Source organism: Cetorhinus maximus, chromosome 18 (assembly GCF_964194155.1).
Source record: "Cetorhinus maximus chromosome 18, sCetMax3.hap1.1, whole genome shotgun sequence".
NCBI lineage: Eukaryota > Metazoa > Chordata > Chondrichthyes > Lamniformes > Cetorhinidae > Cetorhinus > Cetorhinus maximus.
Window position 1 is genome coordinate 40,219,143 of NC_135896.1, and position 25,011 is coordinate 40,244,153.

At 43.0% G+C, this 25,011-nt stretch overlaps 1 protein-coding gene across 1 annotated transcript in view; it reads left to right on the forward strand.

Annotated features, from left to right (window-relative positions):
* LOC144693091 (L-asparaginase 1-like) overlaps positions 1 to 25,011 on the forward strand; it is an 86,572-nt gene that overhangs the window by 42,250 nt on the left and 19,311 nt on the right. The window contains exons 9-12 of the mRNA XM_078562480.1: positions 2,860 to 2,973; positions 6,696 to 6,800; positions 7,084 to 7,179; positions 9,470 to 9,594. Of these exons, the coding sequence (XP_078418606.1) occupies positions 2,860 to 2,973; positions 6,696 to 6,800; positions 7,084 to 7,179; positions 9,470 to 9,594 (440 nt within the window). The remainder of the gene's footprint in view (positions 1 to 2,859; positions 2,974 to 6,695; positions 6,801 to 7,083; positions 7,180 to 9,469; positions 9,595 to 25,011) is intronic.

Sequence of the window (25,011 nt, forward strand, 5' to 3'; positions counted from 1 at the left end):
ACTAAATAAAATAAATCATAGAATATAAAAGAAATATTGTAGTTAGGTACTTTAGGACCTTTTTCAGCAAAGAAAAATTAAAACATTTAGAAGTAAAATGTTGTACGTTCTTAAATGCCTACATTCATAAATGAAATCACCTTTAAAATAAAATAAATTTAAAAATATAAAAGAAATACAATATGAACGTAAATGTAAAAGAACATTCTAGCTGCCTGGTTTTGGATTGACTGGGCTCCATGTAGTGACAGAAGTTGGTCAGTGTAGATAGCAGCTGAAGCAGCCCCAGGACTTCAGAAATCAAAAAGCAGAAAGTGCTGGCAAAACTCAGCAGATCTGGCATCATTTGTGGAAAGAGAAACAGAGTTAACATTTCGAGTCTGATATGATTCTTCTACAGAATCCATATTGGACTTGAAACCTTAACCCTGTTTCTCTCCCCATAGATGCTGCCAAATCTGCTGAGTTTTGCCAGCAAGGCAGGGAACGAGGGGAAAAGGAGCCAGCTGAGGAATTCCCCAGTGGTGGCAACAGAAACTGAGGACTTTTAAAGGTGAGAATGGAGGGCAGCAATGGGAGCCAGGGGGCAAGAGGGACTTCAGGACTGAGGGTGGTAGTGGAAACAAGGGCAGGAGTGGAGGGAAGAAGTGCACTGACAACAATGCTGGGGAAAAGGTCATGTGCGCATGTGGGATGTGCAGGCCATAGAACATGAAGTCTGTGACAAACAAGGTTATAGCAAATGTTGTAATGTTAAATGGATATTTAGTCCCTACTTTATGAAGACGTAAAACGAAACAGCATTGGCTGAGTCAAACATTACGCAGGGACTTCATATAGTATAGTATAGACATGCCTGTCTGAGAATAGGAACCCAGCAGTGGTGAGGGGGAGTGGCAGGGGGGTGGGCGGGGAGTGGTGGGGGGAAGGGGGTGCGGGGGAAACCATGATTCACTTACTAGCCCTCTCGTCTGAGTCCGAAGGTTGTGGGTTTAAGTATCACTCCGGGACTTGAGCACAAAATCAAGGCTGAAAATCCAGTGCAGTACTGTTGGAGTGCTGTAATGTTGCGGGTGCTGTCTTTTGGATGAGGTGTGATCTGGCGGCCCTGTCTGTCCTTTCAGATGAATGTAAAAATTCCCATGGCACTATTTTGAAGAAGAACAGGGGAGCTATCCTCCATGTCTTGGTCAATATTTATTCCTCAGCCAACATCCTAAAACAGATTATTTGGTCATGATCACATTGCTGTTTGTGGGAAAATGCTGTGTGTAAATTGGCTGCTGCATTTCCTGCATTCCAACAGTGACTACACTTCAAAAGTACCTGTATTTGTATTGCCAAATTTGGATTCTACCAACCACCTGGAGCAGCCCAACCACTGCTCTGAAACCCCTAGCCAAGATGGTGGACGCAAAAGCATTGGTGTAAACATAGGAACATAGGAAATAGTATTAAGAATAGGCCACTCAGCCCGTCAAGCCTGCTCCACCATTCAACTAGGTCACGGCTGATCATCTACCTCAATGCCATTTTCCCACACTATCCCCACATCCCTTGATATCTTTAGTAAGCCTTGATATCCCTTTAATATCCATTGATATCTATCGCTCTCTGTCTTGAACCTTCTCAATGACTGAGCCTCCACAGCCCTCTGAGGTAGAGAATTCCAAAGATTCACCTTATGCGTGAAGAAATTCCTCCTCATCTTGGTCCTAAATGACCTGCCCCTTATTCTGAGACTCAGTTCCCTGGTTCTAGACCACCCCCCACCTCCCCCCGGCCTCCTGCCAGGGGAATCCTCCTTCCTGCATCTACCCTGCCAAGCCTTGTAAGAATTGTGTATGTCTCAATTAGGTCACCTCTCATTCTTCCAAACTCTAGAGAATATAGGTCTAATCTCCTCATAGGACAATCCTGCTATTTTAGGAATCTGTCTGGTGAACCTTCGTTGCACTCCCTCTATAGTAAGTATATCCTTCCTGAGGTAAGGAGACCAAAACTGCACTCAATACTGCAGGTGCAATCTCATGAAGGCTCTATACAACTTCAGCAGCATTTCTTTAGTTCTGTACTCAAATCCTTTTGCAATAAAGGCCAACATAGCATTTGCCTTGCCGATTGCTTGTTGAAAGGCATTACAGTAAGTGACTTAACTCCCATTTTCCAGCCACCACAACCATATTTATGCTTGATGTAAGGTATTGCCATCAGCCCTAATGTGTTTTACTCAACATTGTTGATCATGGAACTGCTAATACCATGATTTCTCCTTTCAACAATATGCCAATTAACAAAAATAGTAGAATTATTTCCAGTTAAAGAATTCTTCAACTGCTCTGTCAGCACAGATGTTTAACATGTAGCTGGGCTGAGCAGACTGCAATTCCATGTTCCTATTTTGCCTCTGGTTTGATAACAGATGCACAAGGCACACTGTTGAATCTATAACTCCAGCTGATTTCTGGACAGGACGCAGTAGATAACGCGTTTTTAAATTACCCACATTCAGTAGCTCTGTAAAACTTTTATGTGATATTTACAAAATCAATAACTTGGATTCCTGACTATCTGGCCTATTGACCATAAAATCTAGCATTCATTCCAAGAATTTATACTGAAAGGCCTATGTCAATCTCTTTCAAACTTATTTCATCATATGGTCTAAGTTCCTCTTATTACAGCTGAATTTGTTTCAAGCCCTGTGAACTTTCAATTTCAGATTTTCTCTCAACAAGGCCTGATTCCTGGGAGTGACATGACATCTTATAATCTCTTTCAAACTTATTTCATCATATGGTATAAGTTTATCTTATTACAGCTGAATTTGTTTTAAGTCCTGTAAACTTTTGACTTCAGGTTCTCACTGACCTCGGTATCATTCCTGGATGTGATATGAGACCTGAAGCTGCTTTGATCAAACTGTCCTATGTACTGGGTAAGACTGAACTGAGTATACAGGAGAAGAAAAAGGTAATGTGTTTCAGTCACAAAATAATGTTTCAGTGCTGTGCACAGAAATACTTTCTAAAAGCTTACTTTTTAGCTCCATTGAGCAATGAAGAGGACGAGCAGGCAACTTTCTCAAAAGAAAGTCGCATCTGTTCTGATGATGCCACTTTCAAAAACAGTTCCTCTGACATGTCCTCCTTCTTCCTTAACCGAGGTTTTCCACCCACAGTGGTTGACAGGGCCCTCAACCGTGTCCGGCCCATCTCCCGCGCATCCGCCCTCACACCTTCTTCTCCCTCCCAGAAACATGATAGGGTCCCCCTTGTCCTCACTTATCACCCCACCAGCCTCCGCATTCAAAGGATCATCCTCCGCCATTTCCGCCAACTCTAGCATGATGCCACCACCAAACACATCTTCCCTTCACCCCCCCCCGGCGGCATTCCGCAGGGATCATTCCCTCCGTGACACCCTGGTCCACTCCTCCATCACCCCCTACACCTCAACCCCCTCCCACGGCACCTTCCCATGCAACCGTAGAAGGTGCAACACCTGCCCCTTTACTTCCCCTCTCCTCACCGTCCAAGGGCCCAAACACTCCTTTCAAGTGAAGCAGCATTTCACTTGCACTTCCCTCAACTTAGTCTACTGCATTTGTTGCTCCCAATGTGGTTTCTTCTACATTGGAGAGACCAAATATAGACTGGGTGACCGCTTTGCAGAACACCTTCGGTCTGTCCGCAAGCATTACCCAGACCTCCCTGTCGCTTGCCATTTCAACACTCCACCCTGCTCTCATGCCCACATGTCCGTCCTTGGCCTGCTGCATTGTTCCAGTGAAGCTCAACGCAAACTGGAGGAACAGCACCTCATCTTCCGACTAGGCACTTTACAGCCTTCCGGACTGAATATTGAGTTCAACAATTTTAGATCATGAACTCTCTCCTCCATCCCCACCCCCTTTCCGATTTCCACCCCCTTCTTTTCCAATAATTTATATAGATTTTTCTTTCCCCACCTATTTCCATTATTTTTAAATGTATTTCCATCCATTGTTTTATCTCTACCTTTTAGCCTATTTCGATCCCTTCCCCCACCCCACCCCCACTAGGGCTATCTGTACCTTGCTCGTCCTGCTTTCTAACCTTAATTAGCACATTCCTTTAGATAACATTACCACCTTCAACACCTCTCTGTCCTTTTGTCTGTGACATCTTTTGGTTATCTCCACCTATCACTGGCCCTCTATCCAACTTGTCCCACCCCGCCCCCCTTAAACCAGCTTATATTTCACCTCTCTTCTATTTTTACTTAGTTCTGTTTAGTTCTGTTGAAGGGTCATTTGGACTCGAAACGTTGACTGTGCTCCTATCCACAGATGCTGCCAGACCTGCTGAGTTTTTCCAGGTATTTTTGTTTTTGTTTTGGATTTCCAGCATCCACAGTTTTTTGCTTTTAACTTTCTCAAAAGATTTGCATGAAACTTTTCTAGGGCTATTGATTGCAAGAACAATCCAATATCTGGCAAATATCTTATTCCCTCCAATCCCTGTGATGAAACGTGTAGTCTAACATTGACAACATCCTAACAAGTTAGAAACCTGGCATATGATGTGTCACAGGACATGTTTATACTTAATATTACAGAGCACAGCACCACCTACACAGGGCTAGAAGTTGGGGTGGTTGATGACCCTGTTTCAGCCATCTGTGGAACTCCGTCACATTTAACAGGGCGCTGGCAACTAATTGGTTGCTGCAGGGAAGGCTGTCCCTATTTAGGATGGCTATTGGCCCTCAAGGGCTGCTGGCCCACTCATCAGTCTCAGGAGTGCCTCAGAGAGCAATGGCCACTGCTGGGACTGCACCAAAAAGAAGAGGATGTCATGGAAGCACACCATCCTCCCAACCAGTTCAGTCAGTTCTGGGGGACGTTGGGGCACTTCAGGCAGACACTGGCATGGTGGGTGGTGGTGTGGGCAGGGGTTGCCATTGCCGCAGGGGCAGCCATTGTCGCCATTATTTTGTTGAAAGGGCACCCAAATACGACACCCTAAGGTTTACCTGGCAACTTCCTCATGTGGTGGAGGGTCCACCAACCATTAGTAAAATGCCAGCAGTGGCAGCAAAAGACCGTTCATTGCCCCACCCCTCCCCAGCCTCCCAGAGGAACATTAAAATTCAGCCTTTATTTCTGTCTCACGGATAAGAGACTTCTGTGAGGAGGAAAACTTTCATTTAAAATCAGATAGTGGCCCTAAATTCCTCTTGAAGGCACAAGCAGCAAGCTATGCAAGAATTCTTGCCAATCTTCTCTTGGCAAGTTACACTGAACCACCCACGAATCTCACCAACAAATCCTGGTACATTTTTTAAAAAGCATAAAACCAGTGGAAAACGGCATAAATAGTCAGGACACAAGGAAAGAGATCACAGAACTTCAGCAATGTTACTTCTTTAAGTCACTTTAAGTTTGAAGTCATCAACTCATCAGTTGTGCACATGAGGCACAACATTACTTAAATAAATGTACACTTGAAACTTTTCCCATTTTAATTATTCTGATGCTGTAAAGAATTAAAGTGATGGCAGCTACATTTCAAGTTTTATTGAGGAGAAATAGAAGGAAATGTTTTTTTAAAAATTGCCATAAAACACCTAAAATGTGACTCAGGATCCTGTTATGCCAAAATTCAGGAAATTTGTGATCTCCAATTTTGCATGGAGCTATTTTATTTAAGGCAGGGAGTTTGATGTTGGTTTTGTTAAATCGGGTAACAAGTTGAGGAAATTCGGACTTAGTACTAAAAATGGCCATTAGGGTTTTGGTTAGGTGCAAGATTACAGGAAAGTTAAATAACAATACAAAAGTATAGTGATATAAATGTGTCTGTAAATTCTGTATTTCTAGTATGGCAAATTCACTTAGCTTTATTTTAGCATAAACTTTCCTATATTAACATATTGTATCGTGTCATATAATGGCATATCCTTGGGAAGTGAAAATAAGCTTTTTCTCTAACACAATACCAGAATTGTGAATGAGTCCAGTCTTTAATCCATTATGTCTTATACCTGACACTTCAACTAATTTCCTTTGAAGGAACATTTTCCATAAAACACCATGCAGACATACAGTTGAGAAAAGAGAAACCCATGTAAAAATTTCTTCCACACGAAAAGAACACAATCATGAATTAAATGAAAGGAGGAATTCCCTGTGATCTTTTGATCCAAATATGAAATCTGATCTTTGTGAATGAAATAAGCTACTGAAACTTCTTTGTAGCAGTATACTTTTGGAGTATGTTATTGTGCTTGGGTGTAAAGGATGACCTGAGTGCAGCAGATAAGGGAAAACCAAATGGGAGAAGTGCGTGAATGACAAGATTGGATCATTTTTAGTCAGTGGCGGAAATTGTCCAGCAACTTGTGTCCATTCACAATTCAAGGAAGTCTTTTCTTGCCATATGGTATTGGGTGATTTCCATGTTAATAATAGCATTCATCATTCACATGCCATTAATCTTTCCATTAATTTTGTTCCGACATTTTTGTCCAGTTTTATATGTCACTGACCTGGTCTCCACTTAACCATATTTTATTGCTCTTATTAAATGTAACATAATTGTATTGACCACCACTTTAATCAATATTAGATAAAAATTAGTGTTCTAAAAGCGAGACTTTACTTTGCATATTGTAATTTTGCAACATTCATTTGAAACATTGCTTTCTCCCAGATGTTCTCTGAAAACCTGAGGGGAGAATTGAGTACAATGATTCCTCTTCAAGACCAGCAATTTATTCAAGATATTACCAAGTCTCTTGCTTCTAGGCGCAAAGAGGTAAACATTAGAGACCAGATGATGTCGCATACAATAGTTATAAACTGGCCCTGTTATTTGACATTCTGATTTTTTTTAAAAACTCCTTTAAAGACTGTAGTGCTTTTGTGCCAAAATGATAAGGTTAGGAACTTAGATTGTACGAAATAGGGTTAGCTCATATGAGTATCAATATGCTGTGTTGCTCTCTCAAAGTGTATTTAATGTTTGAAATTTGTTTTTAATCAAAGAATATGGAATGATTTTATATGTAACAAACTTCTATTATCTTTCCAAACAACATGAACAGGAGGCTATCCGAGATGTTCTGACTACTTTGTCAGCTTGTGTGGCTGCAAAGGCCGGTGATGTTGGTGCATTGGAAGCTATACTAGATATGGTAAAGAAAAGCAACAATAAAACCTGCAAAATCTGAAACAAAACACAGGGTGTTGGGAACACTCAGCAAATCACACAGCATCCATGGAGAAAACAGGGGATGACAATTCCAGCATGGATCCTTTGTGAAAATTGTTTTGATGTAGGGTCTAATCCTGAAGCATTAACTTCTCTGTTTTCTCCACTTGGTGGTTTTGTAATTCCTGAATTTTACAGCAGATTTTGTAATTAAAGCTGACTTCATCGCTTAACATCTAAAAGACTCAAAACAATTTACGTAGAAGTCACATTACCAAAACTAGCCATTTGGCCACCCAGTCTGAGTGTTTTTATCTTCTATCTGAGCAATAGGCTGAATCACGTTTTTAAAATGGGCTTTTACATTATGACATTTTGCCACACAAGTTTTTTGTAAAAGTCCAGAATTTAGAAATTAAGATTAATATTACAGGAACTATGTATCATTTAAGATTTATAATACCAACACTACAATGCCTCTTTATTTTGATTATTCTTGGAATTGTGTTCTGGAGCACCCATACACTTATACTGTAATGTGGGTAATACTGACACAAGCATCTAGTAAAATAAGATCAGCTGTGATAAGTCAAAATATCAAATAACAAGTGAACAAAAAGTATCTTAAACAATCCTTTATCCATGGTCTTCCTAATTCCAACTAGAAGATTTGGTTTTAGCATCCCTGAGTTTAGGAGGAATAAAAGTAAATCAGACTCTGTTCCCAATCCAGATTGCAGTTCAGAAACTTCTGCCAGGAAGTTCCTGCTTGTAGATGTTGGATGAAGAAGATATGATCAGGTTAATTCTGTTGAACAGCCCGCCAATACTCACCATCTAGGCTCACATGTAAAGGGGCAGAGTCAGTGAGGTACCAAAGAATGCCGCTAGAACTGTACCCTGGTATGAGTTAGCATCTTGGAGAGAGGGGAGAGAAATAGTTGGTCTTTGTGAGCGAGTGGTTATGGGATCAGAAGTGCCCAGTGAGGTTGAATATGACACTGAGATTGTGAACTGTCTGGTTCAGCCAGAGACACTGGACATGGAGGCCAATCAGTGGGGACAGCACAGACGTTTTTGGCTTGGGTAAAGATGATGACCTGAATCTTTCTGATGTTCAGGAAACTAGTTTATTCAAGACTTGAGAAAACCACAAACAAGAAAAGTCCATCAAGCACACTTCTCACTTAAGTTCCCTGAAGGAAAATTCTTCATAAACACATCCTCATCTTTGAAGATAATCCAGGGAACTGCCAATTTATTTATTGTCACATCCTCAATATCTAACCCTGGTCTCTTGCTCCTAAGTCAACAATTGTTCCCAGCCCAGGCAGCAGTAGATTATTGTCTAACATGGAGTTTGTGATTATCTTACATAATACCCATCTCCAATATTCACTCCTCTTCCCAGCTATGTATTTATCCAGTTCTTAAAAGAGTCAAAGGACACACATCTGCTTTTGTCTAGTGCCTTTTCAGTATTTATGCTGTTTTCTTGGAATTAAGTTGCTTCTGATTACTGGCCTCTCATGTGGCTTGTTTATTTTAAAATGATGTGAAAATGTTGTCTTCAAAGTATAAAACAGACGAGTCAGTATTTGAAAGATAAAGCTACTTTCTGGCTGAGTTCCATTCAAATGTTTAACCGATCTTTTTCCTTTATAAACTTCACTTAAAGGGTATTTTATGCATTTACTGTTATTATTTCAGATTGATAACACTGAAGGCTCTTTTTGTCTATTTTTCATTTATACTCTTTCCATCTCACTCCAAGGCATGTTTAGATGCAGCTTGTCTAACTCTTCATTCATCGTGTGTGAGCTATACAATGAGTACCAACAGGCTACTTAAGCATTGAATTCAACACAGTTGAGCTCAATTCTGTGCTCACTAGAGATCACACTTGGATGTTAATCTGCAGGAATCATGGGAGGAGGCTAATGTGGAGCGTAAACACCAACCATTTGGCCCAAATGGCCTGTCTCTATACTGCAAATACTTGACTATTTTGTCCGTTCCTCAGTTCAGGAATGCTGAGACCAATCCAGTATACCAGCAGATTCATATTATGAGATCAGATGGGGAATTGAACCTCGGACCTTGGGTCACTAGAGCTAATTAGAACACAGGGTGCATTTAACCTTTTGCTATTCAGCTAGAATTACTATTGTAACAAAGAGTAACACCTAAAATAACATTGTAGAGATTTTAGGAGGGCAAACCTGCAATTCACTATTTTCTCTGACGCTGATTTCAAAAAATCTGTTTTTCAGGGTGGCAGCTTGTGCAATGAGGATCATGATGGACAAACCCCACTCCATGTGGCAGTTTGTGAAGGGCACGTGGAAGTTGTGAAGTTCCTGCTCAGCCATGGAGTCACTTTTTGTGACAGAGACCAGTATGCTAATACACCACTGAAATTCAGGTTCACAGTGTTTGGGGAAACTAAACAATTTACTGTGGGTCACAGCCTTTTAAATGTAACTCATTGGTGGAAGTTTGTGTGTTTGATCCTATTTCATAAATCTCAAGAATTCAGCACAGTCAGTTCTTCATTGAACTGTAAGTGCTTTCAAAGATCATGGACAGGAGCAGCTGGGATCATGGTGGAAAATGACTTATAATTTGAGCAGTTGTGAAGCTTCCCTCTGCTTCCCTACCTCATTGAGATATCCTGACCTCTCCTCCTCTTCTATCCACACCATTGCCTCCCAGGGCCACCATGGGAATAGTATTCCCCTAGGAACCATGGTAAAGACTTCTGGTTCCCCAGTAGAACGAGAGTACTTTTCAGTGTCCTCGTCATTCACCATTCCAACTCATACTGACCTTTCAGTATAGGCCAGAGCCAGTGGCCCCTGTTATTAACCTCCTTGTGTAGGCCTCCACCTCTGCCAAGGCCTATCAAAATCCTATTCTTCAGGGTGTGTTTGTCGTTTAACTGCCTAGTCAGCTCTTTCAGTGCTAAAGTGGGATTGCTGCACTGACGGGCTGCCTCTTGGCAGGAACAATCCCACATAGAGCTCATCGTGCATCTGTGTTGAGCCCCAACCAGTTTCCTGGGTATGATTGGAAGGGTTTTGTTTTTGTTAAAATCCATGAAATTTCTTTGTAAGTTCAAAGAATTTAAACTTAATAAAAATTAACCATTTTCTGACATGTTACCTTTAGTTTCTGCACCAGAAATCCCAGCTGGCCAGATTGTCACATCAAACTGCAGTTCCAGCTGATTTGATGCACGTTTTTAAACTTAGACCATGGGAGTCCACTGAATGCATACGCTGACCACTCACGGCTGAACATGCCTTCAGCTGCAGGGGGGACTTCCCTATTTTAAAGGGGCAGCATGAAACTTGCAGATGAAATGGTTTGGACTAATGCTATTGCAAAATTTGTGGCAGTATTTTGGAGTGTTTTTGGAGATGTTATAGTGAGTTGCTGGATTTGACAAGTCAGGATGGATTTTCTCTACCAAGGTGGGTAGATTGACTCGGGAAATTTCCCGACTCGGCAGAGCTGCCTTATTAGAAAGGGCCCCGTCGGACCCAATTTTCTCTCTGGGGGAGAGGTTGGGGGTGGTGCTTGGTGCAGATGTGGGATAGAGTTACACCTGCTGTCCCCCGAAGCAGGTCGGAGGCCTCCATTGGGGTGGTCAACTGCAGAGGCAGGCTGGTTAAAAGGACCTCCTTGATCTCTGGGATTTTGTTCCAGTTGTTTTACATTTTAGGCTCTCTAGCCCTCACACCCCATAATTCATCACCTCCTCCCCATCCACTTCCCATGCCAAGCCCAATAGGCCCTCATACCCTCCATGCCAACTCATGCCCCTCCACGCACCATTTTTGGACCTTCCATCCTTCATGCCAACTCATCTAATATCCACCATGGGCAGACCTTAGAAGCCATGTTGAGATGAAATAAAGTAAAAGTCTAAATATCTACTACAGCCTTCACTATATTAAAAGTACACTTCCATACATGAATGCCCATTCAAAACTTTTGAATCTCCTCAAGTGCTTAATCCATAATAAAAATAAATTCTCAGAGAAGACAGCAGAAGATTTGGGGACCTGTCCACACCCAGACTGCATCCCTACACAACCCTTGCTCCATAATTCCCCACCTTCCCATCTGTGATGTCATACCACAGCTCCCTCTTAGTCAAAATCTTGCAGATAAAGCCACCAATAAAAATCTTGCCATAACATCTTTATCGAACATCCAATTATACAAGCAAAGATGAACCTTATGCATACCCTTAGTGCCAGCCTTGCAGGTATCTTTGCCAAGTGCTCCAATTCGGTTTTACCCCAATGGTTGCAGCATGGCTGGTGGAAGGTTGCTGACTTTCATCTGTGAAGACTAAAGATGGCCAAAATGACTGCTTTAAGAAGCTCTGGGCAGCAGTCTGGGCTTGCTGGCTGAGAGACAACAGCAAGGGCACTGGCAGAATGGAAGGTGTGAGAGCACAAATGCTGTCATCGCATCCACTGAAAGGACAGCAGGTTCATGCTGCATGGAGCCACTGTCACTCCTGCATGGTGGCATCTCAGCAATCCCATAAATCTGTTGGAAGGCAGATTGCTGGACTGTGGTGAAAGCCTATATGTCCCTTTGAGCACTGAGATCCGCAGCCATGATGGCAACAGTCTGAACCTGCTTGGCAGCAAGCATGGACTAGATCACCTCTGTCTAAGCTCCACCACAGCACTGAGACATTGGGCTGTAACTTCCGAGCTCCACAGCATTTGGGAAATACCCCAAAGATACACTGAGGAGCTCCTCTCGGAACTTCAAAGGTAAGGGTTTGCATAGCAATTGCCCAGAAGTACAAACTTCCTCTGGACAATTGTCCTGCTCTGGGAATCATCCAAAAATGCAATTTAAATTGCAAACTGCGGATGGTTCCATGTGTTACACAAATAGTTACTCAGAAAAAGTTAAAATTAAAACCTCTTCTAACTTCTGGGTAACTATTCTAAAGACACAAACCGCCTCTCCCCTGCTCCCCACCATGGGACTCCCCCGCCTGCCAACTACCCCACTCCCCCACAAGGTATTTGCCACCCCACCCAACTCCCAGCTCTCCATGGGATTCCTTCCAACCTGACCCCACTAGACACCGCCCCCTCCTCCCACACCACCCCAGAAGGCCCAACTACCCCCCTGACCCAAACCCCACCCCCTACAGGTCCGGCCTGACCCCGCCCCCCCCCTCCCCCTGCAGTACTGACCCCCCCCCCCGGACCTGACACGACATGACTCTCCCACTCCCCCGCCACCTGACCTGACCGGGAAACCACCTCCCCCCAACAACTCCCAGTGCCCCCATCACAGGCTCTGCCCTCCTCCCAACCCAACCTGGCCAGGCCCCCCCAACCACCACCTCTGACACCACCCTTCCCCATCCCCGAGGTCCGATCCGACTTCCCCACCTCCTCCTGATGTCCGACCCCGCCCCCACCTCCCCTCCCTCCCACAACCACCTGATACAGCTAGGGCCATAAAAAAGGTGGCATGCCCTTCTTCAATCCGACTCTGCTGGACTGCAACGCTGGGCTTCAGAGACAGCTGCACTGCCTGGATCTCGCCTGGCCTGAGTTGGAAGTTTGGGTGTGACATGCACAGAAGAAATTTTGCATATGTAATCGGGCACAGGCTGGCAATCCGATGCTGATTGTCACTCTGTTGCCTGTGCTGCAGTAGAAACTGAGACAGAGGCCAACAGAAGCTGCTTTATGGGTCTGCAAGTGTTGCCACAGAGTTGGCCACCATTTCCACAATGGAAAGGTTGGGCTATATTTCTGTGTGATTCCCTGTGCTAAGTTGGAGCTAGACTCCTCCATGCTCCTTGATTGTGACTGGAGACTGTTTGACTGGCCTGCCAAAGCACCAAGGATCTCAGTATGCTTGTTCATCAGTGTTCTCCTGTGTGCCACCCCATAGAAACCCTCATCTGGGTTTCATGCAGCAGAACTCGTGCGAGATGTTGCCCTCCAATGAACTATCTGTAGAGTAAAGGGTTAACATCAGAAGCACCTGATGCTGATATAACTATGATGTAATAACAGATGACTGATTAACAGAGATCTGGAGGGAGGTGAAGTTCCAACCCCATGAAGAGATCCCAAGAAGTACATAGGGCTGTAAATAAATAATGGTTTTAACATGCTACAGTCAAGAGCAACTTACTTTGGGAGAATAGACAAGCCCCAAAGAACCCCATTTAGATACTGAGCACATGACGAAACATGGTGGCAGCAGACAGCGAGTAAAAGATCTAGAAAATGCACCATGAAACAGCTACAGACCTGACAAGCTAACAGATCCTTGAGAGAAAGAATGGATCAAGGACTCACCAAAAAAGTCAGAGCATTGTGGGTGAAACGGGTACAAGCTGAGAGGCAAACCTGGAAAGCAGAGAGAGCAGACCAGAATCAACAAGTAACACCAGTGAAACAGCAACAAGCCTCATCCCACCACTGCTAATATTAAACCAGCTGCAGCTCACCATATGGGGAGCATGACAAGCAAAGCCTGTTGTGGATGCTTGTAGGCTCCGGAGGATGTCCCTTGCTCAAAGGCACTGAGTGCCTGATGAGGGGCCCGGCAGTGGTAACAGGGGTGCCCACTGAGAGCCAATCCCCTGGCCTTGCTGCCAATCCCCTCCCCATCATCCCCACCCTGCGAACAGCAACCCCCACCACCATCACTCACCTGTGGCTTGTGATTGAGTGGGTGTCATACTGGCAGCAGCCACCACCTCCCCAGTGGTACTGCCATTCAATGCAGCTGATGGTCTTTGATTGGCCAGCAACTCTCAACCAGCAGTACTTCAGCCCTCGGAGTCCTTGATTCCAGGGAAAGGCCCGCCATTGACCTGTCAAGTGCCTGAATGGAACAAGATGTGGCAGGCTTTCCCTAAAAAAGGTGACACAGGACTCTCACCGGCTCTCCTGCCAGCAGCTGAGACCCCCGCCGTCACCTCAAGATTCTGCCCACCATGAGCAGATCACAATTCTATACTGTTCTCTGGTACATGAGGTGCCAGTATCTGAGCTGGGTTGAGTCATCAATCAACTGATGGGGCTTCTTCATCAGAGTAATGGTGTTGCTCTCTCTCTTCCTCTTGAGATAGTGGTGGCTGAGCAGACAGAAGTTCTTGGATGCCTGAAAGCAGAAATTCAGAAGGGGAAGATTGGAGTGAGGGAAGGCGTGTCAGTCAGAAAGCAAGGCTCCCATGGACACCCCATGAGCAGCTCACACATCATGCTAGATGAGGAGGAGTTGGGAATTGAAGACGGACATTCAGTGGGAGCTAGCCATCATCCTCAATGTTCTCAGCAATACCAAAAGCCACAGGCTTTGTCGCAGTTGGCCCCATGATACAAAGAACTATCTCCTCCATGGACCTCAGGGGATTCAGGCAACCTTCTCCCCCACCACTTCTGCTCTGTTCCCAGTGGTTATAAGGCGCTTTGTCCTGAAGAACAGAGAGAGAAAAAGAAAGAGGGAGAGAGAAATTGAGAGAGAGAGAGGAATGTCAGTGGTTGCGTGGCACTGTTTGTGTAATGTTCCAGTCTCCAGTTGAATAGCTGGAGATGTGTGAAAACAGCAGGAGGTAGGTGTGAGGCTGGAATCATTGGGAGGTGAATAAGGGTGAAGTGGGATATCTGAATTGTTAGATCTGAGTCCTGTCTTCTAGGGACTGCAGATAGCTGAGTGATAGCGGTATGGTGCATTCAACCGCATAAGAGGTTGGTGGTGTGGTAAGTAGGAGATGTCAGGTGAAGTTGCATTCATTGAGCTTGACCACCCGCATGATGTCGTTGAATTTCTTGTGGCATTGCTGCCAAGTCCTTAGGGCTAGACTTTGGACATTGACTTCATTGGCCACTTGCTCCTACTCTCTTCAAAGGGTGAACCTTGAGGGCTTCCAGGCCACCATAAGGAAACTTAATCTCTTGCCTCTCATTAATCTCCACCAATAAGGCTTCATCAGTGTATGTAATATCTTTGCAGGACAGAAACACTGGTACACACAGTGTGGAGTTCTAGTACCCAGCTGAACTGGTTTATTCTAGTTTGGTTTATATACATACATATACAAATGGCCACAAGAGGGAGCTATTACACTCTTAATTAAACAGTTATACAATGTTTGAGTTCTATGCAATTTATATACATTTCTTGTTTTTCATTTATTTACAAATCATGCCTAACCTAAAAGATACTTTCTTTCTTGACCCAAACTTTCAGACCTCGATGAAGGACTTTGACCCATCTTGGCCTGAGTCTGGGGAGAAGGTTTCTCGAACAAAGATTGTGTCTTTGTCCTTGATCTTCAATTGAATTTTCCGCTTCATCAGTTATGTTTGTCTGAGTCTGGCTAGGATCTGAACTGGTTTCAGACATGACTTATGTGGAGTAACTATTGGTACTCTACTCATATCCTAACTATCTAATTCATAAGACTCATTTGATTCTTCCCAACTTCCTTCTTCTTCATGAACCCCTGAAGGCAAAACATGATCCATATGTAAAAACATAATCTTTCCACTACCAAACATGTGCAAGGAGCACATCTTGTGACAACTCTTCCTGATAGCCACTTCAACCAGTTATGAAGATGATCTTTCACCTTAACCTTCTGGTCCAACTGCAGATTCCTTTCTTTCAATCTACCCCTATAAGGACTCTTTCTCCAGGATTGCTTCTTTTCTACTGACTATGCTAAGTGTGGCTTCGGCATTGGAAACCTCATTCTAGGCTATCTTCTTAGAAACAAAGCTGGTGTTCTGCTGGTCATCGTGTGAGATGTGTTTTGATAGATGAACAAAAAAAAAGCCAGTTTGTGATTCAATGACAACTGATGTTCCTTCAATTTTCTATCTAGCATTTGCTAACAAGAGCAAGATAATATGGTGGAACTTAAGTATGTTTTACCCTGTTCATTCTCATGAAATTTGCAAACCCTTCTGAACAAAACTAAGGTCCGTTGTCAGGTACAGTTTCCTATGGGGAAACCCCATAAGCAGCAAACAAACTATGCAAAATATGGAGAGTTTTGTTATTTGTTCTTTGATTCCCATAGCCCACTTTGAATGGCTATCTATCACTATGGGCAGAGTTTTACGTTCCGTGGGTGGGCACATGCCCGACCTGATCAGGTAAAATAGTGCGCGATAACGTCAGGCGAGTGTCCCGACATCATCGCGCAATTGTGTGATATTTCGGTCGGTGGGCGCGTGCGAGAGTCGGCAGTGCACCCGCCGACAATTAAGAGACCTATTAAGGCCATTAAAGTATTAATTAACAGCTATTTTTCGCTGCCCGTCCAACCTTACGGTTGGCAGGTGGGCGAATTGGCTAGGTGGCCTTTGCATTTTTCATGAAACCTCATCCAAGGCAGGATGAGGTTTCCATAATTAAATGAAAAATGTTTGGGCAGAATTTTTGTAATGCATATGTTTAGGTGAATGAGTCCGATGTGTGGACATTTTTTTCTGCATTTATAAACCTTTATTTGATGGTTTTATATTCTTAAGCTCCCTGAGGCAGCTCTCTGCCTTCATGGAGCTTTCATTGTGCTTTCCCCCACGTCTGTGCTGACTGCAGCGCTTGCCCTCCTGCTGCGCCCACCCCGGCATTTCATGCTGGCTGGCCATTAATTGTCCAACCCACATGAAATTGCGGTCGGGGGCCGATTGCAGGCGGCAGGCCGTTACCCGGCCACTCCCAAGCCCGCTCACCATGCCTGCCTGACAACCCAAAAATCCTGCCTAATAAGTAACTGTTGCTTCACATTCTGCAAAATCTATGTACAGCCTCTGCCACACTCTAGCTGGCCATTTCCATGGTTGCAACGGTACAAATGGCAGCTTCTTTTCTTCCGCTTGAAGTACTGTACACGGTTTCACTGTCTCTTCCATGCCCTTATCTAACCCCGCCTACCAAATATAGCTTCTTGCGAGACTCTTCGTCAAGCTCATCCCTAAGTATTGATCATGTAAATCACATAACAACTGCAATCTGTACCTTTCAGGAATTTCAACTCTGGCTCCCCACATAACACAATTTTTATGAACTGACAGTTCATTCTTATGCATAAAAAGTGGCCCGACTTCTATATCTGGTATCTGTGTTAGCCCACCCGTTTGCAATATAGTCGTACAACCCTGCAGTAAGGGTCCCGACAAGTTTGTTTTACCAGTGTCATCTGCTGTGACTGGCAATTCATTTACATGCAAAAAGAAAAAGACATCTTCCCTATTGGATTCTCCCTTGAATGGGCATGGTAATCTAAACGTCGCATTGGTGTTACAATGATCTTCCAGTCCTTTGTACTTAATGTCATACTGATAGGCAGACAAAATTAAAGCCCTTCTCTGCATTTGGACTGCAGTTAAAATGAGTACTTTGGATTCAAAATAGTCATCAGTGGCTTGTGATCAATTTTGATCGTGAAACTATGACCATACAAGTATTTATGATATTTTCTTACTCCAAAAATCAATGACAATGCGTCACGTTCTTTCTGAGCATAATTTTGCTCACAGGCACTGAGGGTGCATAAGGCAAATGCAATTAGTCTCTCCTCCCCATTATCCAACATATGAAAGGTCACAGTGCCTACCCCACATGGAGAGGCATCACATACTAACTTTTGGACACATCATAATGTACAAGCATTGTTACATTTACCAGTTGGCTTTTACACAACTTGAATGATTTATCACACTCCTTTGTCCAAATCCACAGAACACCCTTCCTCAAGAGTTCATTAAATGGATCCAATAAGATTGCCAAATTTGGTATGAATTTACTGTAGTAATTTACTAGGCCCAAAAAAGCCCTGTGCTCAGATATTTTGAGGGTGTGGCACATTTCTTCTTGCTTCGAACTTACTCTAGATAGGATCTAACTCATCTTTGTCTACCCTATAATCCAAATACTCTGCAGTGAATTTTGAAACATTTCAGATTTTTCTGCCTTTGCCCAAACTCCATACTTTTCCAAACAGTATTGGAGCACTTTTTTCAGCCTGACATCATGGGTCTGCCTGTTTAGAGGTGAAATAAGTATGTCATCCAAATAGCACACTACTCCCTAAATTCCTTGCAAAATTTGGTTCATTGTCCCTTGGAGAATTCTGGGGACTGAAGAAACACGAAATGGCAGCCTATGAAACTGAAATAGACCCATGTATGTATCAATAGCTGAATGTGACCTAGGCTCATCATCTAACTCAAGTTGCAGATAGGCATTTGTCAGATCTAATTTTGAAAAAAAAATCTGGCTCTCTGACAACATTGTGATGTTTGGCAAAGTATTGGGTGGATACATCCCAGTACCTGGTTCACAGCTACCTCATAATCACCACATATTCTTACACCAATGTCCTGACTTTGGTACTACCACTATGCGAGTAGCCCAATTACTCTGCTCTACTTTAGAGATAATGTTCTCAGTTCCTAGTCTTTTCGGCTCTTGCTCTACTACCTTTCTTAGAGCATGGACGAGGCCAACAACAAACTGTTCTTGTGTTCCTCTGAACCTGCACGTAGGCTTTATATCCTTGAATCGGTCTGTCAATTTCACTAAACACCTGAAGGTATTGGTGATCATGTTGACCTGTGTTGTGAGTTTCGCTTCCATATTAAAAAGCTCATCCCAAATTAACTTAAATGCGGCTAACCAGTTTCTTCCTAAGAAGGCTGGTTTTCCGCCCTTCACCAAAATGATGGGAAATTTTGCACATTGCTCATTGTATGTGTCCGGAACTGACACAATTCCAATTATGGGAATTTTCACTCCTCCATAACTGCATAACTCTACTCGTGATTTCTCCAGCTGATGTTCACTCAGCTTTTCATGATACAGTAATTCAAAATCAGGTGAACTGATGCACCCTTGTCAACCTCCATGTTTACCGGAGCTCCATCCAATTGGACTACGATATCCAGTGAATTTCCACTAGACATCCTTGTGCTTCAGGTTGGATGGGTCTCGAATGAACCCTCATCGAGCTGGTGCTGTTCAACAACCATAAGCCGTGATTACTGTTTCCTCCAGCCAACATTTTCTCCATTTACCTTCTTTCAATAAGCCTTGGCAAGGTGACCCTTCTTCTTGCAGCTGTAGCACTCTGCCTTCACAAAGGGACAGTTCTGTGTCCAATGTTGGCTTACGGGACTTTGTTGTACTACTGTCACTGATAATTGCTATCATTTGGGCCTTCTGCTGCCTCAGTTGCAGCTTATTTACTTCAGCAGACCACTGGTGGTTGTTAATTGACTTCTCTCGAGTTATGTTCCACCATGTCCATGGACAATGCTGTTTGGCAAGCTATGACAAAAGTTAACTTTGGTAATGTCAGCAACTTACTATGAATGCATTCACTTTTTAAACCACACATTGTCCCACAATACTCTGTCTTGAAATTCTCCAAAATTACAATGAATGGACAGTTATTTTTCAAAGCCATGATAAACTCTCCAATGTCTTCACTGGGCAACTGACTCCTTGTTCCGAACTGATGGTTTGCAGCATTCTCCAATGGTTTGGGATAACAGTGCTGCTCAAGCTTACCCAAAATGTCAGACATGGTTGTGTCTTTTGGTTTAACAGGGGCAAGCAAAATCTTGATTTCATACACTTATGGGCCTGCTTCTGTCAAAAAATCACCCTTTTCCTTTCCCCCCATTGCCTGATTAACAGCTGGATTATCAGGATTTTGAGAATATTATTAGCAGTGAAAAACATATCAGCTGCTCCACATAGAGAACAGGCCATCCTAGACTGGGTATTGTGTAATGAGAAAGGAATAATTGGCAATCTAGTTGTGCGAAGCCCCTTGGGGATGAGCAACCAAAATATGATAGAATTCTTCATCAAGATGGAGAGTGACACAGTTGATTCTGAGAATAGTGTCCTGAATCTTAATAAAGGAAACTACGATGGTATGAGATGCGGGTTGGCTATGATGGATTGAGAAACTTTACTTAAAGGGATGACGGTGGATAGGCAATAGCAAACGTTCAAAGAGCGCATGGGTGAACTGCAACAATTGTTTATTGCTGTCTGGCGCAAAAGTAAAATAGGAAAGATGGCCAAACCATGGCTTACGAGGGAAATTAGAGATAGTATTAGATCCAAGGAAGAGGAATACAAATTGGCCAGAAAAAAACAACAGACCTGAGGATTGGGAGCACTTTAGAATTCAGCAAAGGAGGACCAAGGGATTGATTAAGAAGGGGAAAATAGGGTACAAGAGTAAGCTTGCGGGGAACATAAAAACTGACTGTAAAAGTTTCTATAGGTATGTGAAGAGAAAAAGATTGCTGAAGACAAATGTAGGTCCCTTACAGCCTGAAACAGGGGAATTTATAATGGGGAACAAAGAAATGGCTGACCAACTAAATACATACTTTGGTTCTGTCTTCAGGAGGACACAAATAACATACCAGAAATGTTGGGGAACACAGGGTTTAGCAAGAGGGAGGAACTGAAAGAAATCAGTATTAGTAGGGAAATGGTGTTGGAGAAATTGATGGGATTGAAGGCCAATAAATCCCCAGGGCCTGATAATCTACATCCCAGAGTACTTAAGGAAATGGCCCTAGAAATAATGGATGCATTGGTGGTCATCTTCCTAGATTCTATTGACTCTGGAGCAGTTCCTACAGATTTGAGGGTAGCTAAAGTAACCGCACTATTTAAAAAGGGAGGGAGAGAGAAAACAGGGAATTATAGACCAGTCAGCTTGACGTTAGAAATGGGGAAAATTCTAGAGTCCATTATAAAAGATTTAATAGCTGAGCATTTGGAAAACAGTGGCAGAATCGGACAGAGTCAGCATGGATTTACGAAAGGGAAATCATGCTTGACAAATCTACTGGAATTTTTCGAGAATGTAACTAGTAGAGTTGATGAGGGGGAGCCAGTGGATGTGGTTTATTTGGACTTTCAGTAGGCTTTCGACAAAGTCCCACATAAGAGATTAGCATGTAAAATTAAAACACATGGGATTGAGGGTAGTGTATTGAGATGGATAGAAAACTGGCTGGCAGACAGGAAACAAAGGGTAGGAATAAATCGGTCTTTTTCCGAATGGCAGGCAGAGACTAGTGGGGTACCACAGGGATCAGTGCTGGGACCCCAGCTATTCACAATTTATATTAATGATTTAGATGATGGAGCTAAATGTAATATCTCCAAATTTGCAGATGACACAAAGCTGGGTGGGAGGGTGAGCTGTGAGGAGGATGCAGAGATGCTTCAGTGTGATTTGGACAAGCTGAGTGAGTGGGCAAATGCATAGCAGATGCAATATAATGTGGATAAATGTGAGGTTATCCACTTTGGTAGCAAAAACAGGAAGGCAGATTATTATCTGAATGGCTATAAAGTGAGAGAGGGGAATGTGCAATGAGACCTGGGTGTTCTTGTACACCAGTCGCTGAAGGTAAGCATGCAGGTGCAGCAGGCGGTAAAGAAGGCAAATGGTATGTTGGCCTACATAGCCAGAAGGTTTGAGTACAGGAGCAGGGATGTCATGCTGCAATTATACATTTGGAATATTGTGTGCAATTTTTATCTCCTTATCTGAGGAAGGATGTTCTTGCTATAGAGGGAGTGCAGCAAAAGTTTACCAGACTGATTGCTGGGATGGCGGGACTGACATATGAGGAGAGATTGAGTCGGTTAGGATTATATTCGCTGGAGTTCAGAAGAATGAGGGGGGATCTCATAGAAACCTATAAAATTCTAACAGGACTAGACAGGGTAGATGCAGGAAGGATGTTCCCGATGGCGGGGGAGGCCAGAACCAGGGGTCACAGTCTGAGGATATGGGGTAGACCATTTAGGACTGAGATGAGGAGAAATTTCTTGACCCAGAGAGTGGTGAGCCTGTGGAATTCGCTATCACAGAAAGTAGTTGAGGCCAAATCATTGTATGTTTTCAAGAAGGAGTTAGATATAGCTCTTGGGGTGAAAGGGATCAAAGGGTATGGGGAGAAAGTGGGAGCAGGCTATTGAGTTGGATGATCAGCCATGATCATAATGAATGGCGGAGCAGGCTCGAAGGTCCAAATGACTGACTCCTGCTCCTATTTTCTATGTTTCTATACACACCGGAAGACTCTCAGTTATGACTCTACTCTCCAAATAATACCTGTTGATGCAGGTACTTTTGAAGATCAATTCAATCACGTGTATGAATAGCCTTTCTACTAAGACCAGGTTTTTAAGCCTATTTTTCACCAAAAAAGAAAACTCGCAAGTTCACCTGGTTTGCTCCAAACCAGATTTGTTTGGCTAGGGAAATCCACAATCCCACCTCACTGCCAGACTGCAATATCTTTGGAGGACAAAAATACCAGTGCATACAGCATGATGTTCTAGTGCCCAACTGAGCTGGCCACAAGAGGGTGATATTCCAGTGGACCGAGGAACCCTCTCTTTTTCCTAGTGCTCCATTTGTGGAGCTCCTACTTATAGCTTGTGTCAGTACAGGCAATCTACAGCAGCTTCCCTTTAATGAGCGCAGTTTTCCTTTAGAAAGAGCAGGGCTGCTTTTAAAAGGTACAGGCTGGTTGCACTACTTGCTATTAAGGACATGCTACTGTGCCCCCTGCTGGCGCTTAACACAAAAGCAGCAACACACTCATGTAAATGATTTTATATGTTGCCTACCTCAATGGGACCAGATGTGGGCTGCTTGTGTCTGAAAATGGGCCTAATGGAAGTTTTATCCCAAAGTGTTTGAAAGGGAAGGAAATATTGTTAAAGGAATAGGGACAGCTTTTAAAATTTTGTCCATGCGTAATGCTAACTTACATCAACTCAAAAAACACAAGAATTATTTCATTAAAATGCTGTAAAATGATTACTGTAATCTATTAATTTATTATTATTCTATATTCTGTTATTATTATTCTATTATAGTAATCAATTGTTATTATTGCTGGAATCTATTATTAAGGAGGTTATAGAGAGGCGCTTTGAAAATCTCCATGCAATCAGGCAGAGTCAGCATGGTTTGTGAAAGGGAAATCACATTTGACTAATTTATTGGAGTTCTTTGAGGCAGTAACAAGAAATATAGATAAAGGGGAAGCTGGGAATGTGCTGTACTTAGATTCCTAGAAGGCATTTGACAAGGTGCCACATCAAAGATTACTACACAAAATAAGAGCTCACGATGTAGGGGGTAACATATCAGTATGGACAGAGAATTGGTTAGCTAACAGGAAACAGAAAGTAAGCATAAATGGATCATTTTCAGGAAGACAAAATATGATGAATGGAGTGCCATGGGGTCAGTGCTCAGGCCTCAACTATTTACAATTTATATCAATGACTTGGATGAAGAAATCGAATGTATGGTTGCTAAATTTGCCGATAACACAAAGATAGGTAGGAAAGTAAGTTGTGAAGAGGACATTAAAAATCTGCAGAAGGACATAGATAGATAGATTAAGTGAGTGGACAAAAATTTGACAGATGGAGTACAATGTGGGAAATGTGACCTTGTCCACTTTGGCAGTAGAAAAGCAGCATTATTTAAATGGAGAGAGATTGTCGAACTCCCAAGGTACAGAATGATCTGGGTGTCCTGGTACAAGAATCAGGAAAAGTTTGTATGTAGGTACAGCAAGTGATTAGGAAGGCAATTGGGATGTTGTTGTTTATTGCAAGGGGAATGGAATATATAAGTAACGATGTTTTGCTACAGTTGTACACGGCTTTTATGAAACCATATCTGGAGTATTGTGTATAGTTTTGGTCTCCTTATTTAAGAAAGGATATCAATATGTTAGAAGCGGTTCAGAAAAGGTTCACTTGATTGATACCTAGGATGGGGAAAGGTTGGACAGGCTGGGCCTATATCTATTAGAGTTTAAAAGAATGAGAGGTGATCTTATTGAAACATATAAGATCCTAAGGGGGCTTGACAGGATAGATGCTAAAGGATGTTTCCCCTTGTGGGACATATTAGAACTAGGGGTCACAGTTTAAAAATAAGAGGTTTCCCATTTAAGATGAAGATTAGGAGGATTTTTTTCTCTCAGAAGGTTGAGAGTCTTTGGAACTCTCTTCCCCAGAGAGCGGTGGAGGCTGGGTCATTAAATATTTTTAAGGCAGAGGTAGATAGATTCTTGACTAACAAAGAAGTCAAAAGTTGCCGGAGGCAGGTAGAATGTAGAGTTCAGGACACAATCAGAGCGTGTGAATGATCACTGGGTGTACACAGAGCATACACACTTGATGACCTCAGTGCAATCAGCGGTGCAATTTTGGAGGTCAACTTTTATGCATCTGTCTCCCTCCAAGAAAGAGCTGAAGCTATTTGCAAAATTTTGCACTTTGCCATCCACTGTTGCATAAATGAGGTCACTGAGGCTCTCTTTTCAAAGAGAATCAAAAAATTTCATTCCTTCTTGCATGTGAATGGAATTGGCCACCACTTCCATGCTAGAAAAAATGGGCTCAAAGCTTTAATTGTGCAAACCTCAGTGCCAGGTTGGTGCTGGACTCCTCTATGCTCCTTGGCAGTGATTACAGGCTTTCTGGCAAGCTTCCCAAACATCCAAGCATTCTGCTGTGTATACTTATCTTGTGTAGACTGCCCCATCAAAATTCACACCTGAGTCCTCTGCAGCCTAAACCCTATGCAACCTCATCCTCTGGCAATCTGGAACCTGTGATATCCTTTGTCCCTGTCTGGCTGCAGCTCATTCATGCCTGGGCCCACATTTTTCTCAAGATAGAGAGACCAGAATGGCATCGGATCCCTGATTCTGGAAGC